This window comes from Pelophylax lessonae, assembly GCF_965119305.1.
Source record: "Pelophylax lessonae genome assembly, chromosome: 2".
NCBI lineage: Eukaryota > Metazoa > Chordata > Amphibia > Anura > Ranidae > Pelophylax > Pelophylax lessonae.
In genome coordinates, this window is record NC_138769.1 from 641,596,636 (window position 1) to 641,614,942 (window position 18,307).

At 40.8% G+C, this 18,307-nt stretch overlaps 1 protein-coding gene across 5 annotated transcripts in view; it reads right to left on the bottom strand.

The window, feature by feature from the left end:
* The window catches only part of STARD13 (StAR related lipid transfer domain containing 13), a 497,221-nt gene that overhangs the window by 16,171 nt on the left and 462,743 nt on the right, over positions 1 to 18,307 (bottom strand). For all 5 annotated transcript variants that reach the window (XM_082246015.1, XM_082246017.1, XM_082246016.1 and 2 more), the window contains 4 exons: positions 10,021 to 10,084; positions 2,886 to 4,231; positions 2,223 to 2,396; positions 1,965 to 2,124 (listed from right to left, as the gene is read on the bottom strand). In XM_082246015.1, the coding sequence (XP_082102141.1) occupies positions 1,965 to 2,124; positions 2,223 to 2,396; positions 2,886 to 4,231; positions 10,021 to 10,084 (1,744 nt within the window). The remainder of the gene's footprint in view (positions 1 to 1,964; positions 2,125 to 2,222; positions 2,397 to 2,885; positions 4,232 to 10,020; positions 10,085 to 18,307) is intronic.

Here is an 18,307-nt window from a genome sequence, read left to right on the forward strand (position 1 = left end):
TTACCACCTAGGAGGCTGAAGCAGTTCTAGTACTTCAGAGGTATTCTGAGTTAAGGGCAAACTATAATGGTTTGGATCAATATGGCTTACAGTTTTATAAAGTTTATACTTTATTTTTGTTGTCTGTTAAACTACATAATTCTGTGTTTTACAAATAAACAGTTAATACATGACAAAGGATTCCCAGAGCCCAATGGATTTTCCATTGAGAGATCGTAACAGTAGTTATATCCTTTCAGGTTGGCCTATCTGTGCAAAACTTTGGACTGAGCTGACTCATTCAGACTGGGCTACTAAACTATGTCAATAGGCTATATACAGCACCCTGGTGCTGAAAGCATGTGAAAAGAAACCTAGAGCTCCACCTGCTAGCCTGGTAAAGGACTACTTAATATTAATATGCAATACTTCATCTCTACCTGACTACAAATGGAAATCATTTTAAAATGTTTTTTTTTCCAGTCTAAAAATAACAGCTACTGAATATTTGTAGAAAACAACCTTACTGTATCTTTAAGGAAACCGAGGACACTCTCCAACTGTCTTGCCAACCCATAATGTACCTTTACTGAAAATGTTGCCATAACATGATTATACACTCTATAGTAAGACTTCTGTCTATTTTTTTAATTATATTATTACTAATAATGAGATTTACTACATTAACCAAAAAGTGTTCTAGGTTTTACAATTCAGCTCTAGTGTTATTTAAATATTTTTTTGGAAACATGAAGGCATGAACATTTACTGCTAATGTAAAGTGGAATTCCAGCCTAACATTAAAGGAGTTGTTAAGTCAGAGGGATTTTTTTTTATCTTAATGCATTCTATGCATCAAGATACAAAAACCTTCTGTGTGCTGTAGGCCCTCTTGGCCCCCCTAACACTAAACTGAGGTCCCTCTCTGTCCAGCGATGTCCACTAGTGTCTCAGCTCCTTCCTGATTGGTTAAGACACAGCAGCGGCACCATTGGCTGCCGCTGCTGTCAATCAAAGTCAACTAGCCAATCAGGAGAGAGGGGGGGCTCTGTGTCTAAAAATACACAGAGCTGTGACTCAGCTCGGGTGCCCCCATAGCAAGCTGCCTGCTGTGGGGGCACTGAACAGGAGGGAGGGGCCAGGAGCACAGAAGAGGGACCCAAGAATAGGAGGATCTGGGCCACTCTGTGGAAATCAACTGCAACAGAGCAGATAAGTATAACGTGTTTGTTATTTTTATAGGAAAAATAATAGACTTTACAATCGCTTTAACTATGCTTAAAAATGTACACCCCCGCCACACCTATCACATGATCCCGCAGCTCCGGCATCCCCTGTGTCAGTAAGCAGCGGCTACAAAGAGGAGGAGGGATTGCCGGCAATGGCATTGTTATATGATCCCTGACACATGGGAGTCGGGGCTGGGGAATACTGTGAAGTACTGGAGTAGATTAAAAAAGGGTAAGTATATAGATCTTTTTTGCACAAGTTAGGAAGGATAGGTAGCGGGAGGGGGGGGGGGGCTTTTTTAGGACTAGTCAGTGTTAGGCTGGAATTCTTTTTTTTAACACTAACACTGAATAACATATGTATAGTGTAGAAAACCTATTGCGAGATCTGAAAAAGTAAACGGTGGATGTAACTAGTTTATCCTTTGCAGCCATGCTAAATGGTGTGAACTCTTGACTTCTTGCAGTATGAATAAACAGACTTTCAAGCTATGATACAGTATTTCATAGTTTGTTTAGGCAAAGACATGCTGTAAATTCTTCTGTGTGTCACTCTTATAGCTATAGCCTAGTGAAATTGTACATTAGAGCACCTCAGTAAGGCTAAAATATAAAAAAATACTTTTAAGTTCTTATGATTAGTAAATCTTTTATAAATATTTGGTGGATATTTCAAATTTTTTACACCAAATTGACACATTATTGACCATAAAATAAGTAAGTGCACACTGGCATTCACAAATACAAACTTTATACCTGATCTAGGCAGTTGCTGCGAAGGTAGCGCATTGCTTGCTGAATACTCTGTGGTAAGGGTTGGCCACTTCTCATCACATGGACCATCAGTGGTACCCCAAAAACATTCTTATCCTTGTAATCTGGACCCTTCATCCTCTTCATAAACTTTGGTACAGACCTAAAAAAAGGAATAAAAATACAGTCATGTAGGCAATCTATAGTTAACATAAAACGATTAAACTTCTTGCGCTTATAATAGGCAATCATTATACATACCAGGTCCAGCCATGTTTGTTTGACATAGAATATTTCTCCATAATGGCTGTCAGGCGAAGCAGTGAGAACTTCTGTAGTAGATTGAGCTGCCCTGCAGACTGGTTACCGATTTGAAGTGAAGCTAGGGAATGGCTCAGCTGGTGAGAGATCTGGAAACTGTGCCATCGTAGGCGCCTTGAACACAAAAATATTGCAAAACAAAATTATGTAGATATAGAAAGTTGTCACTAAACAACATAAGAAGCTACTCATATATAAAGTGCATGTACCACTGTCAAACAATACAGCACATGACTATTTGTGGCCACCTGAAATGACCAACCAGACAGAGATCAAGTACTGTAATTAAAAAACACTTATCTTAGAGTCGCATGCAGCCATGCAATCACTTGCCATCATGCAAAATAATCAAAAATACCCTCTAATATTTCATTCTGCTTCACATAACAACTACATGTAATGATTTCTAGCACAGCAACAATTTATCAGTTAGCAGTGCTAATTTCTAATTGACTCTGTCTGACCACATGCTGTGCTTTTATCATACCACTTACCTACACACCAATATCTAAATTAAATAATGGGCATACAGGATCATGTAGGTACTTCTCATGCGGGTTCCACATATCAGTGAATGACCAATGCATATGTTAAAGAGTTTACCTTGTCCTTGTAAGGGATGCTCCCACTCCAGAATCTCTTCTTTCCCGTGTTCCTGTTGTATCAGATTCATTAAGGGATGCAGCATCCCGATCTAGATCACTCGGAGTTGTTCTTCCATCAGAAATTGAATTCCCTTCAAAGTCTAGTGCCATTGGATTTGGCAAATGGAAAGTTGATGTTCCAGATTCCACAACTGAGGAGTCATCATCTTGCAGCTCTGGCATTACATCCTTCGACCAGTGGTCCACAGATTGCTGGAGTCCATTAATATGTTGCAATACATCATCTAAATGTGGAAAAAGATCATCTTTTTCCAAGTCCATGAGATCACCAGTGCTGGCATACAAATGGGAGCCTGGAACATTATCATACACACTAAGCCTGCTGCCTCTTGGACACCGAGAGGGTGCAACTATTGGGTCTTTTATACCTAGTCCCTTTTGCCTGCTTAGAGATATGTTTCCCCCCCGCCAGTTCACCCCACAGAGGTTATCAGAAGGAGAGAGGCTTTCAATTGACAGAGCTTTTGGAAATGTACCAGGCTTGTGGTCCTTTGGAATATGAACTACCAAATCCTCTTGTGAATGAAATTCACTCTTATGACTCTGACCAGGTTTAGCTCGGATCCCAGCCACCGAGAACAAATCAATATCCTCTAGGTACATACCAGATCGCTTGTTTAATTCACGAACCTCTTTTAAATGTGAAGCACTTTCGTTAACAGGCCTTGTTTCTGATTTCAAATCCACATTTCCAGTTACCTTAAGTTCTGTAGAAGAGTCCAATCCATTACCTATCTGAATGCAGTTCATAGATTTGATGGATTCTGGCTCCATTCGCAGGATAGGCTCGCTAATTATTAGGCCTCCAGTTTTTGGTGATCCTTTTAATTTCCCTTGTGTGCCTTTACCTCTGAGGGTCCCCATGCATTTCAGAAGATTCTTTGCTTTTGTGTGAGTCGATTTCTCTATCTTTGCATTTAATTTACTGTCTGGGATATCCTTTGGCCAGTATGGAGGTAAAAAGTTAACTGAGTTGGAGTCACGCACGCACATGGTGTCACTGCACTCAAATGTCTCTCGAGAAGCACTATTTCCAACATAAGAACATCTGCAGTCACTTCCACTGCTACTACCACTGTGAATAGAACATATCTCGGGCTCACTGAGATCGGTCAGTACACTTTCACTACTTGTTGTGTTTTTCATGTCCCCAGATGACCCAAGAGTTTCCGATCTCCTGAAAAGTGTTTCGATGTCATCCACCCGAGACCATCGGCGACTGAGTCTTTGAAACGTCCATTTGTCACTGATGGCGCAAAGATCTTCTTCATCTGAATCTTCACTCTAAAATATATTAACAGAATTTGTTAAATTCTAGTTTGATTTATGCACATAAAATTACATTTAGGACTTCAGTCAGCTAGCGGTTTTAAAAGCAGGGAGACATACCGACATAGTAAGAAATATGGGATCAATGTTAGAAAATATTAGGCATACAATTATTGATGAGCCATATAGGTTTAAAGAAGGGCTCCCAACTCTTGAGTCAGGCGCAGGAGTAGACCGCTCAGTTCTTAGAGTAAAGCCCCGTACACACGTACTGATCGTCGGCCGAACGATCGGCCGTCTTTTGTCCAGGGCTGTCGTGTCTGTTGAAAACTGCTAAAGACTGCACAGGAATTTTGTCGGCCAACAACAGCCGACTGCAGAAGTGATGTCATGTGATGGTTAACTTTCCGTTTCTTTTTTCTTTTCTGAGCATGCCCAGTCTTGCTAATCTGCTGTCTGTCGGCCAAATTCTGTACTGACTGGCGAACAATCGGCCGTTCTGGTGACGGCCAACAACAATTTTAAAGTCTGCACGACAGATTCTGTTCGGCCGAAAATGCGCTGTCGGCTGTCAGAAGCATCATACTAACAAGCCTACAATCGGCCGATTGGTCGGTGGCCAAATATTTACGGCCGACAATCGGTACGTGTGTACGGGGCTTAACTCTAAATTTTGTAATGAAAAAAAACAAAAAAGATTTATAGGCATTGCAAGAGTCTCAGCAGACCCTTAATGTAGATCCCTAAATACTTGTTTTCTGGAAACTATTAAAATTAGTGCTAACTGGGACAGTATACCTATAATCACCATTCTCAGTTTTGTCACAAATGATATCCCTTCAAACGTTTTGCACCTCATGTAGGTATTAAAAAGATGATAATTTGAAAGTCTATCACTACATCCATTATCCTGGCTGTTCAAAAGCAGAACCCATTTCGGTAGGATATGACGTGTATAGGAAAGTTTATATTTTTAGTACTGCCTTATAACCACCTATATTGTTTTACCAAGTGTTATAACCTCACAGCCATATCTTAAAATTCTGCTTTTAAAACTAACATCATCTCCACTCCCAATAGCACCCTTACCAACCACCTTTCTATAAAAAAAACCTTTCTACAAATCAAGCCTTCAATAAACAAAAATTGATAATTTTCATAAATATACCCTAATTACGTTAAAATAGTATATTTTAATTGTACATTTTGAATTGATTGTGCACTCCTTCTGCCATTTCACAGCTCTGGGTGATAGACAGGAAAGGACATATACAAAATGTAATTCACGCCTGATGTGTGTGCCTCTAGTAATGCTAATGAATGGTGTTCTTTTCTATATGAAATAAGACTGCTATTTATCAGGAAACCAATGTTATCCATTAACCAGATGTAATTAACAGTCACCACTAAAATTGGGCTCCAAAGATTCTTGCAAGTTCTGAAAGTCAAGTCCGCAGAGGTTCCAAGGTTTTAATACTTGCCATCCTTCCAAACATACTTCCAGCAATCGTTTATCACTTTGGTATACAGTACATTATTACAACAATTTTCTGGCAACGTTGTTCATTTTTTAATGGACAGGTTGAAAATATATGTCAAATATATGAATAAATAAGACATTTCACACATATTTAAGGGGATCATGTATGAAACTAGAACAAAGGAGATAGTTTTCCCATAGAAACAAATTTTTACAATCACTAACCTACATTTTGACAGTCTAACTAGTTGATGGTGAACAGCAATGTTTATACAGTGAAATATACACATTTCACCAATGAACATATGTGAAGGTATTTCACTTTACCGATTGGCTGCAGCCCTGAACACATGAACATTTTCTAACTGTCTCGTTCTAGAGAAGCCAATTATAAGATTCAATTCTCTCGAGCCGGAATGACCATAAATGGATTGAAATTCGGCCAGCCTTCGCTGAACTAGCTGATTTTTGATCCATCTATGACCAGCTTTACTGTTAAATTTGACCCAGCAAAGATCAAGATCTGACCCAGACCAGGTGATTGTAAACCAGTCCAAAGGAAGCCATCTGCCATTTTTTCTGTGTTTTTTGTTAACCGGTTGCCGACTGCGCACAGTATATTTACTGCGGTAGTCAGCCCCGGCCAGGCAGAGTGACGTAGATCTACGTCGCTAGCCTGTCACCGGGTTTTGAGCCAATAGCGGGCAAGCACGTGCCCGATGAGGCGCGCGCCAGCCTCGGCTCGTTCACAGAGGAGTCCGGGAGTGTGACCGGCGGACCCGATGTCCGCCGGTAACACTACGATCGTCGGTAGAGCGGGAGAAAGGCGGGCGGCTTATGTAAACAAGCCGCCTGTCATTCTCCCCTGTGTAAAAATGGAGATCAGATGGTTCTACTATGTAGAACCGTTGATCTCTGTTTTTACAATAGGAGACCTGTCCCACTACAGTTAGAAACACACCCCTAGGACACACTTAACCCCTCCCTCTCCAATACAGTTAACCCCTTCCCTGCCAGTGTCATTTTTACAGTAACAGTGCACATGTATAGCACTGATTACTGCAGTAATGTCACTGGTACCACCAAAAGTGTCAAAAATGTCAGTCAAGGGTCCGATCTGTCGGCCGCAATGTCACAGTACCGCAAAAAAAATCGCAGATCGCCGCCATTACTCGTTAAAAAAAACCACCAAAAATGACAAAAATCTTTCCCTTTGTTAGTAAACGCGATAACTTTTGCGCAAACCAATCAAAATACGCTTTTTGCGATTTTTTTTACCAAACATATGTAGCATAAACAAATTGGCCGAAAATTTTAAAAAAATTTTGATTTTTACATTTTTTTGGGGGGGAATTTCATATAAAAATAAAGTGAAAAATATTGTTATTTTTGCAAAATTTACGCTCTTTTTTTGTTTATAGCACATGATCAAAAAATCGCACAGGTGATCAAATACCACCAAAAGAAAGCTCTGTTTGTGGGGGAAAAAAAAAGGACGTGAAATTCGTTTAGGTACAGCCTCGCACGACCGCGCAATTGTCCGTTAAAGTCACGCAGTAAAAAATCGCAAGAAAAACCCTGGTCAGGAAGGGGGTAAAATCTTCCGGGGCTTACGTGGTTAATGTTGGACAAAGTGAAGAAAAATTATTACCTCTGTCAACTTCTTCTGGAGCGAACTTCTTCTGGAGCCAATGGGACAGAAAGTGAGGCAAAATCTTTCTAACAGGGGCACACACAGCCATACAAACATGATGGAGGCTCTAGTGATTTCCTACTCTATCCCATTTTAGAACAAGTTTTGGTTGGTTTTATGCCTCATTATTTTCAGATATACAGCATTTTTTTTTTTAAAGGTTTTTCCGCCTTAATGCAGAGAATTAAAGCAAAAAACCTTCAGCCTTTAGAACCAATTTAAGCTCCGATTCACACTACTGCAAATTTTAGTGCTTCTGCCATTGCGATACAATGCAAAACATATGAAATCACACAATTGGCTAAGATGCCTGTATGCACCAATGCAACATGGTGCAGCAAAATTTCTGAAAAGCAGCAGGTGTTTTAAAGAGAACCTGTGGGAACAGAGAAGTCCCTTCTGAAATAAGTTACTACAGGGCTTTCATTCTACCTTTTTTCTGTGGCTGGGTTATTAAACACAAACGTCAATGGAAGAGATGACGGGTTTTCCAAAGACATTGATGGATGGCCCTGTCAGGATTGATCTGACAATGCAAAGTTCGTCATCAGCACATCAAGAAGTTTGTTCAAAGAAATTTTAGTGATCACATACTGTATAAGTGAGTTGTCACTTGTTCCCTGAGGAAATAGTCCTTAAGTGGCTTCAAAAGGTTGCTTGAAAGTGAACCTTAAAAATGCTTTGGACAAGCTGCTTGGGGTGCTGATGAGGTGACACATTCTCAGACTAAAAACAAATGGTCACCTGGTGCTATCCATTCAGGAAGGGGAGACATGCAGCTGTCTCTGTTAGTGGCTTATCAGTGGACAAACAATAGCAGTGAGGTTTACTAACAAGGTTTACTAACTTGTATAATTGCTAGTGCAACCCCCTCCCTAAAATCTTCAGCGGAACCTGCCTGTGGGTAGCTTGCAGATATTAGATTGTCACCCAGTTTGTCCAACAAGCTGGATTTGGTCATCTAATATAAAAGACTCTGTCATCAAACTGCAGAGAAAACCTCCGAAAAACAGTTTTTGAAGCGTTTTTGCTTTCCTTAATGTTTCCCTAACAAAGCCCCTTTCCTGAACGTCATAGCCCTCCCAGGAGCAGATCAGGAGAAATGCTTCAAAAAATAGATTTTGGATTAAATATTCTTCTCTAGTTCATGCAATGTGCACATACCAGTTGCAATATGTAAGTACTTATTGAATATGTATATTAGCATCTGAAAATTTATGTAAAATAAACCAATTTTTTTTCTAATCTAACAGATGGATCCCAAATATATACAGTTTATATAAGAACGGGATTATATGGAGCCCCCGTAGTGATGTTTTTACAGAAATCATGATGGCTATCATTATATTTTTCATGATAAAGCATATAGTTTGTTACATTTGTATATCTGTTTACATGAAGGCTCAATTACAAATTTATTTAATAAACCATGTAACATTTTTGGAGGCAAACCAATGTTTTTTTAAGATTCAGATAGAACAGCAAGGGCCAATTCCCAGTATGTGTGGTGACCGGCATTTTACAGCACTATAAGCCCCCGTTCACACTGGGGCGACCTGTCAGGCGACCTGGTCGCCTGACAGGTCGCCGTAGGTCGCCTTCCACAGAGAAGCTGTGGACCCGTTCTAATAGGAGCGACACAAGTCGCTCCGACTTAGAAAAAGGGTCCGGAGCTTCTTTGGGGCGACCCGGAGCGACCTGCATTGACTTCAATGTTATGAAGTCTGTGCCGGCCGCTCCGAGGTCGCGGTGCGAGCAGCGCGCCGCGACCTGTGAGGTCGCCCGGCGAAGTAGCGTCGCCCCAGTGTGAACGGGGCCTAAATAACCATTGTCACTGAGTAAAAAAAACAAAAACGGAAAATATTAAGGCTTCATTCACATGTCAGCGTAGCGATCGCAGGCAGAATCACCGCGATTCTGCCCGCTATCCGTAAACCATTGCAAATTGCGGGACGCATGTGCATTGCCCGTGATTTGCAATAGCACCCCAAATGCTGTGTGATGTCGCCGCGATTTGCGCCTGCCCAATCGCGGTAACATCGCGCAGAAAAATTGCGGGACGCATGACGCCCCAAAGAAGCTCTTGTACCTTTTTTTGGGCGTCATGCGTCCCGCGATTCTTTTTGCGCAATGTCACCGCGATGCGGCAGGCGCAAATCGCGGCAACATCGCACAGCGTTTGGGGTGCTATTGCAAATCACGGGAAACGCACATGCATCCCGCGATTTGCAATGATTTCCGGATCGCGGGGCAGAATCGCGGTGATTCTGCCCGCAATCGCTACGCTGACATGTGAATGAAGCCTAAATTTGGATCCATCACCAGTATAGGAATGAAGGCAAAATTTACAATGGGGATACTTGCTCCTGTGGCAACTGTCTAGAAGATGAATTCACTTATTTTGAAGAGATTTCCTCTCACTTCTTGTCCCAAACTAGTAAATAAAGGAAAATCTCTCCAAAGGAACACAGGCAGAAAAACTTGTCTAGGGTTTTAAACATTCCCTACTATATATAATATAATACAAATTTTGGCTTTAGATATACTGTCATCAAAGTAAAGTTCACCAAACCTGCAGAATATAAAGGCTGTAAGGATAATACAATGAGAATGAAATAAATATTTAGTTACCTTCTTCCTTTGGAGGCTGACATCGAGTTTCATGGATGCACACTTGTTCAACGTGTTCAGTCGTCTGTAAGCAAAGACATAACCTTGAATTACTACCTGACCGATGGAAGACAAGGACCTCTTGCGTTTGCCAACCTTCTGGTCCTTCCAAGCCTGGCCTCCCATATTTTCTTTGGCCTTAAAGGAATATATCCACAATTCTTTAGTCTAACTTGGCTGGAAGGGCTGCTGACATTTAACCTAGAATCCTTTGCAAATGTTTATCTAGTAACATTATCATTGCTTGGCGCTGCCTCAACCTTTCTGAGAGTTATCATGTGTATTCTGAGCTAGCCTTGTATTAATGGAGCTAGTAGGCGGGGCTTTATGTAAAGAGGATCCAATAGGGGCCACCGATCATCTGTCCGAAAGACTACTCCCTCTATCCAGACACACGAGCCCCTGTAAGGTAATGTGTTTACACATCAAAATGCTAACTTGTGGCCCACCTCCTCTAAGTAGCCTTCTAATTAGATCACAAGTTTTTTTATTTTGGGAAAATAATTTGTGTTCAACTAAGCCTGTCAGCCTTTTTTGTTTCTTCTTAGCATATCTATTGTAGTTATCTGCAGCTACTGAGCCCATTCATTGGCAAGTTCATACCAGAATGTGCAAGTGCATGCAAATCATTGCAGCAGATTAAGATTTCATTTACTTGAATGATTGGGGATTAAGTTCAAAAGTCTCTTCTGCTATATAAAATTTTGTTTATCTTTTACTCCATGGTCATTTAAACTTGCTATATAATTAAGTTTGAGTTACCCAGATAAACTAAAATGGGGAACGCATCAAAGTTGAACACATTAACCTCGATTAAAGAGTAAATTAATCTTCATAAACAGCAAAGGGACAATTAAAAGGAGATCTACTGATCATTCAAGAAGGAGCGATCTAATCCTTGTAGGAGCCATTTTTTTTTTGCATATGAAAACGAACAATGAGTACGGTAGATGAGCCTTCCCTGAGTGCAACAAATTGTCAAAAATTCTCCAACTCACTGGATCAGTGTTCCAGAACTTGAATGTGACCTGTTTTAAATGTGTCCACTCCACTGTCCTACTACTAAGCTAGAATTGTTCATTCTTTAAAACAATTTAAGCCCATGAATGTATTTCAATGCATCCACTTTTTTAAACCTCAATTGCAACACTAATGACCCGTTTCCACGGAGCTTTCTGGTACGGTTCGGTACGGTACGCTATTTTTTGCTGTTTCCATTGTGAATGGTACCCTAATTCCGAACCGTACCGTACCACTTTTTTGGGACCCTTTCGTTGGGGTACCAAGCACATTAGTACCGTACCAACAGGGTGGAGCTACACTCTGCAGAACTTTGATTGGTTGACAGAGAATCGTCTATCACAGCTTTCCTGCTACACCACGCCTATCATGAAAGGGTACTATTGGCAGTGGAAACGCAAGGTGTACCGTTCCGAACCGTACCGTACTGAACCGAACCGTACCGTACTGAACCGAACCGTACCGTACTGAACCGAACGAACCGTACCACTCAGTGGAAACGAGGCATAAAGGGCTCATTCAAACCAGTATTAATTTTGGCAGCAAATTTCAATTTAGTTTTAGTCTTAGTCTTAGGACTAAAATGGCATTTTAGTTTTAGTCCCATTTTAGTCTTCTGCAAGTGTTTTAGTTTTAGTCGTATTTAGTCGACTAAAACTCCAGTACATTTTAGTCGACTAAAACGTCCTACATTTTAGTCGACTAAAACGTCCTATATTTTAGTCGACTATAACTCATTTTAGTCATCTATATGGGTGTAGTTCAATTGTAATTTGTAATGCATTATTTAAGCATTTCTCTACAATTTCCAAACTCATTATATACTACTGCTGGTCCTGGAGTGAAAAATCGAATATGTTATTATTTATGGTATTAAGCTTTGAGCATGCACCAGTGTTAATTTTGGCAGCAAATTTCGATTTAGTTTTAGTTATAGTCTTTTGACTAAAATGCCATTTTAGTTTTAGTCGTATTTTAGTCTTAAGACTAAAATGCCATTTTAGTTTTAGTTGTATTTTAGTCATCTGAATTGTTTTAGTTTTAGTCGTATTTTAGTCGACTAAAATTGTGTTAATTTAGTCGACGAAAACGTTTTAGTCGGTTTTAGTCGACGAAATTAACACTGGTTCAAACTAGCTAGCCATGCTAATCAAACATCCGCTGTTAAGCACAATGCTGATGTACTGACCCCAGCACATTGTACTCTTTATTTTTTTTTAAAGAACTTTTTTGAAAATGATGATATAACATATCTAAACAGTTGAATTTCCTGCAGCAACGTTGCAATGCGATGATTCGGGTTGCAACCTGCAGTGATGAAAAAACAGTACTCAGCACTATTTTCAGCACACACCTCAGCATCTATATAGTGTGAACTGACACCAATACAAACAAGGCATTTTTCCTTGTCTATGCATTGGGGCTAACCTGTAAATCGCTGCTAGTGCAGCCCCTGCACACTCGTTCAGATGTGAACGAGTAAAATACATGCACACGGCAAGTTTTTTTTTTTTATTTACAGATACATGTTTAAAAATTGTAACTACCCCCCTTTCTGTACTTACCATTCTTCCCTTTTTTCTCTTTTCTCCTTAAAGAGGAAGTAAACCCTCCTCTGTAACTTTTACCTATAGGAAAGCCTATATTAAGGCTTACCTATAGGTACTGTAAATATCTCCTAAACATGTACCGTTTAGGAGATATTTACCTTACATGCAGCCAGTGACATCACTGGCGCATGCGCTCTGACATCACTGGCGCGTGCGCGGGAGTGACGTCACCGCGGCTCCGGCCAATCAGATGGCCGGATGCCGCGATCCCAGAAGACGGGCGACTGAACATGTCGCCCGTCATACAGGTGAGTGAGCGGCACGGTGGGGGCTCGTTGCAAGGTAAGTATTTCATAATGAGCTAGTATGTGATGCATACTTGCTCATTATGTGTTTGTCTTTCAGGTTGTAAAAAAAAAAGTTAAACGAGTTTACAACCTCTTCAAGCCTCATACACAGGATGAGAATATCGCACAAATGATTTTCCTTCTTTTTTTTTTTTTTTTTTGCATGCTAGTCTCATATCGAAAATGAACAGCTTACTAAACATATGAAAATTCTGGTACGACAGAATACAACTTGTGATGTAATGTGTTGTATTGTATTGTAATGTATTATTATTTATTATTATTATTTTAGGTACTTATATAGCGCTGTCAATTTATGCAGCACTTTACATATATATTGTACATTCACATCAGTCCCTGCCCTCAAGGAGCTTACAATCTAAGGTCCCTAACTCACATTCATACACAGTAGGGCCAATTTTTTTTACAGGATCCAATTAACATGCTGGTAGTCTTTGGAGTGTGGGAGGAAACCGGAGTACCCGGAGGAAACCCACGCAGGCACAGGGAGAACATGCAAACTCCAGGCAGGTAGTGTCGTGGTTGGGATTCGAACCAGCGACCCTCTTGCTGCTAGGTGAAAGTGCATGCAAAGAGCATGCGTGGTCTTGCTCTTCTGATTTTTTTTCAGAGAAATACTGTACTGGTTAAACGTACAATCTGGTAACGTACCAAAAAATATTGTCATGTTTGTCCCTTCGAATAATTTCCAAAGCTGTGTACTAATGATCAGATTATCGTACGATCGCTTTAAAAGCAGTATTTTTCATCTGATTTTCTGATCGTGTGTACTAGGCTTTACTAAGTTCCTCTACTCTTTTAAATCTTTATTGCACACCACTATCATTGTCCTTGGCCCTGGAGGCCATCTGCCTATCTATATTATTTGATCTGTCAATGTTAGACTCTTACTGTATCAATGGTCCGCATGCCTTGTTAATGCCGTATGTACCTTGTATTGAACTGCTATGTGCCATCTTTTAAAAACAATAAAATTATTGAACATAAAAAAAAAAGTATAATTAACAACATTAATTGTAACATTAACAACATATTTCTATTCCTTCTTGCGCACATTTGTGCTGTGATTTACAGTTAAAAACTGGATACTGCTAATGAGGGATAATAGGGTATGGCTGGAACATAATTTCTATCATGACATGGAACCTGTGTTCATGCACAATGACACTGACCTGGACATACATGCTCAGTTTATCCAGATTTGCATGTCTTTACTCACAGACACCCCGTGAACTAATCCTGCTCCTATTGTTCCCCTGGTCTCAGAGGATGAATAACAAAATCCACAAATTCATAAAAATCACAACTGTCAAGTAGCTGTTCAAAAATAATCTACGAGTATCTAAACTGATCTAGGTACCCACTTACATAATGAGCGCCACCCCGCCAGAAATTCTCTAGATAAGGGAACAACATAACCTATAGGGAACTTTATAAAGCAAAGCTAAACTTTAACTACTTTTAATCCTTATTCTGTTAGCATTAGTAAATAGTTGGGACATTTAGTTTATTATATTTACTTGTTTTTTATTATATTTACTTGTTTTAAACATTTTCTTTACATTTCCCCAGTTGCTTCCTGGTTTCCGGCCTAGGCTAAAACGGTGTCATACATCCCAGGAGTCTTATTGGGCATATTCTTCTTTCATCAGAAGGATTAGAGGAGGGCTTTCTCCGCTAAGCAACCCTCCTGCCTGCACGCCTGAGCTAAGCGCACATTAATTCCAGGAAGTAAATGCTACATGAATCATCTGCCCTTACTCAAGATGGCTTCAGCTAGAAATGTTAGGGGTGTGTTTCACAGTGATTTCTCAACAAAATAAAGCATTGGAGATATGGATGGATGGGTAAGTTTGCTGTGAATATTAAAAATGAATAGAAAACCTTTTGCTCAGATACAGTTTAGTTTCATTTTAGGCCATGCTCTTGAAGTGCTGGAGGTGTTCTTAGAGTACTAGCGTGCTGGTAGTATTCTTGGTGAATTTGTGTACCTATTACTAGTAAGTAAGTAAGCAATATAGCAGTCGTAGTAACGGAGCTAATCCTCAGATTGATTACATACATTCTCATTTTGCAATGGGCCATTTTCTATTTTTTATTTTCTTCAGAGAAGGTTCACCCTAGATGGCCATTGAGCAGATAGATTAGGTAACATTCATAGGTCTCTAGGGCTTACCCAACCACAGCAGACCTCCCCTGCCCAAACCCTTTGTGTGTGTATGTGTGTGTGTGTTTGGGGGGTCTATTGTCAGAGTTTGTTTCCCCAACGAGAGGCTGGTGTTGGGGATGTCTGCTAAGCACTTCCCCTCCCCTTGCCATTAGCACAAGCATCCACATTCTCCCAATGTAAATGTGCAAGTCTAGACCAGTGTTTCTCAACTCCGGTCCTCAGGGCACACTTACAGGCCAGGTTTGCAAGAAAACTGAAATACATCCCAGGTGATATCATTTGCTGCTCAGTGATTGTAGTATTTTAGTCTGCATCTCCCCAAGGTAATACCTAAAATCTGAAGGAGAAAAACAGGCGCCACTTTAAGTGCAATAACTTGAGATTTATTCGGTAAGATCAATGGAAAAGGGATACTCTCAAAGGTAATAAAACATAAGGCTCATAACAAACACTCCGGTGAGGATCAGGATGGCTGGAGCGGTAACGGTAGGCAGGCTGTGAACGGTGACTGGCCGCACTTCCTGGTCCGAGGGCACTCAGATGCCGATCCGTCGTCACTTGCCCTCGGACCAGGAAGTGCGGCCAGTCACCGTTCCATTGATCTTACCGAATAAATCTCATGTTATTGCACTTAGAGTGGCGCCTGTGTTTCTCCTTTAGTTGGCTCCAAGCAATCTTCTACTTGTCACCAGAGCTGCCTCAGGAGTGCACCTTGGGATTTTTTATGGACCCTTTATGGACTTTAGCATATGGACCTATGTATTATCATAATTGACAACTATCATTTTGGTTGTTGGTGTTTGTCCAGTGACACAGGTTCTAGTCCCAGTCGATACTAATCTTCCCCTTTGTGCGCCAGCGGTTTATTATTTTTATTTTATACCTAAAATCTGGCCTGTTAGTGTGCCCTGAGGACCGGAGTTGAGAAACACTGGTCTAGACCATACTCTTTCATCCTTGGTAAAGGGATCTTGGATACATTTAACTCCAAATGCACTCTGCAATCTGTACAGTCATAACAGACCGTGAACAGCAGCACCTGGTTAATCTCTGCACTGACAATAAAGAACAATAGAGAACCATCCAAAAACCTAATTCCTTGTTATTGGATTTCATCCAGTTGAAACTGTAAACTGTACAACATACAACACATGCTCCCAAGCTGATGTTCAGCTGCTTTGTTTAAAAAATATATAAATCTACGAACTAGAGGTCTTCATAAAGCAGACTGAAGGGAAATCTAACAGAGAGGGAATGGGAGCTAGAAAGTCATATCTGTCAATAGGGGAAGAATTCTTTCAGTCTGTGTTGTTCAAAACAACCAATCAGGATCTTAATTCCATTCTCTCATAGCTATGTAAGAAAGCAAATAGAAGAGCAAAAAAAGCAGGTTGTAATTGGTACCACTGTAAACAATTCGGCAGGCAGCCGGGGAGACTTATATATTGTGTTGTTGCCTCAATGGGTATGGGTATGTAAATGTTTGTGGGGTCGGTCTACACATATGCATAAATGTTTATCCATGTGTAAAGTAGATTGACTGCCATTTTAAACCCTAAACTGAAGACACTGTTAAACCTTTTTAAACTTTTAAAGGTACATACTTTGGGCAGTAAAGCTGACTCTGATTTGGTCAATGACATCAGACAGCTCCAAGCCCCATTTCTTGACATTCAGCTGACAGTTATAACATGGAGACCCATTTTTATCCAGTGGGTTGTGGGGACCATCGTCCATCATGATAATTTTTATTGTGGGACATGTTTTGGGACTTTTATTTAGTTATGTTTTGAGAATCAGTAACCAGCTGTACCATGTACACTTTACTCAATCACATGTGGGAATAGTGAAGGAGGGCAGGGGGTGGGGGGGATTTAAGATGGTTGCCAGATTCCAGTAAGTCCACCTGCCTGCAGCTTTTCCCACAACCACCAGGCCAGGGTTGTGGGGAAGAAGCCCTTGTTCTCATCAACATAGAGACAAGGTACTTTGCCAGGGGGGTGCTCCCTGGCAAGTTGTCCTTCCCTTTTTTTGTGGTATGTCATCTTGTTCTGTTCAAGAGGGAAGGGGGATTATGCTCGCTGTCCCCTCTTCCCTGGCCAGCCAGCCTGCATGCTTGGATACAGGACTGATATGGATATTTTTTGTTTTTGAGTGAGGTCCCCCTTGAAATCCATATTGGACCCTTATCTGTGCATGCAGCCAGGCTGACCAGGAAAGGGGAAAGCAGTGAGTATGCATGCCTGCCCTGCAAACCATACCAGGCCACATTCCCTCAATGCAGGGAGGACACCCAGATAGGGGGACCCTTCTGGCAAAGCACATTGTACCCATTTAAATGAGAACATGGGCCTCTTACCCATAACCTTGGCCTGGGGGTTGAGGAGGTCTGTGGACTGGGGGCTTATTGGAATCTGGAAGCCCCCATAAAAATAAGGGGGATTCAGATACAACACTTCTACCCTAAGTGAATGAGTAAGGGGTACATAGTGCCCTGGTTATTCATTCACAAAAACAAGTAATTTATAAACTTGTTGCTGCCTGCATAACATACACATGCAACAGCAAAAGGGTGGACTTTAACGCTCACACACTGCACATATGATTCACTTATTGGCTTATGTGTCTGTCCTGAGAGGGCGCTCGTTGCATGCTCCCAGCACACAGAGCTTGCCAACCCGCCAAAACAAAAATATAGGCCGAATAGCCGACATATCAGATCCTGACTGAGACATTCCGCTATTAACACCATTTCCCAAGCTGACAATTGAATCATGTTAACAAAGGGGCTGTCATCCTGGGTGATGTCACTGACTATTAAAATATAAGTATATTTGGTCAGTGTCATTACAGGGAAACCCCATAATGTAGAATTTCCCTGGCAAGGAACCCTTCCCATGTTGGGGGCGTGTGGTTTTGAAGGTAGGGGGGCACATTCACAAAGGGGTCTGGTATGAATTTTGGAGACTCTCCATACAGTTATTTTTTGTGTGGTGTCCCCCTTAAAATACATACCTCTGGAGCTGGACCCAATCATGAAATTCTACAACACTCCCAAACCTGCAGTTAAGGCCATATCCCTCATATATACTACGCTCTTACAATCTACACAAAATGCATCCTCGTCATCTAAAATACAT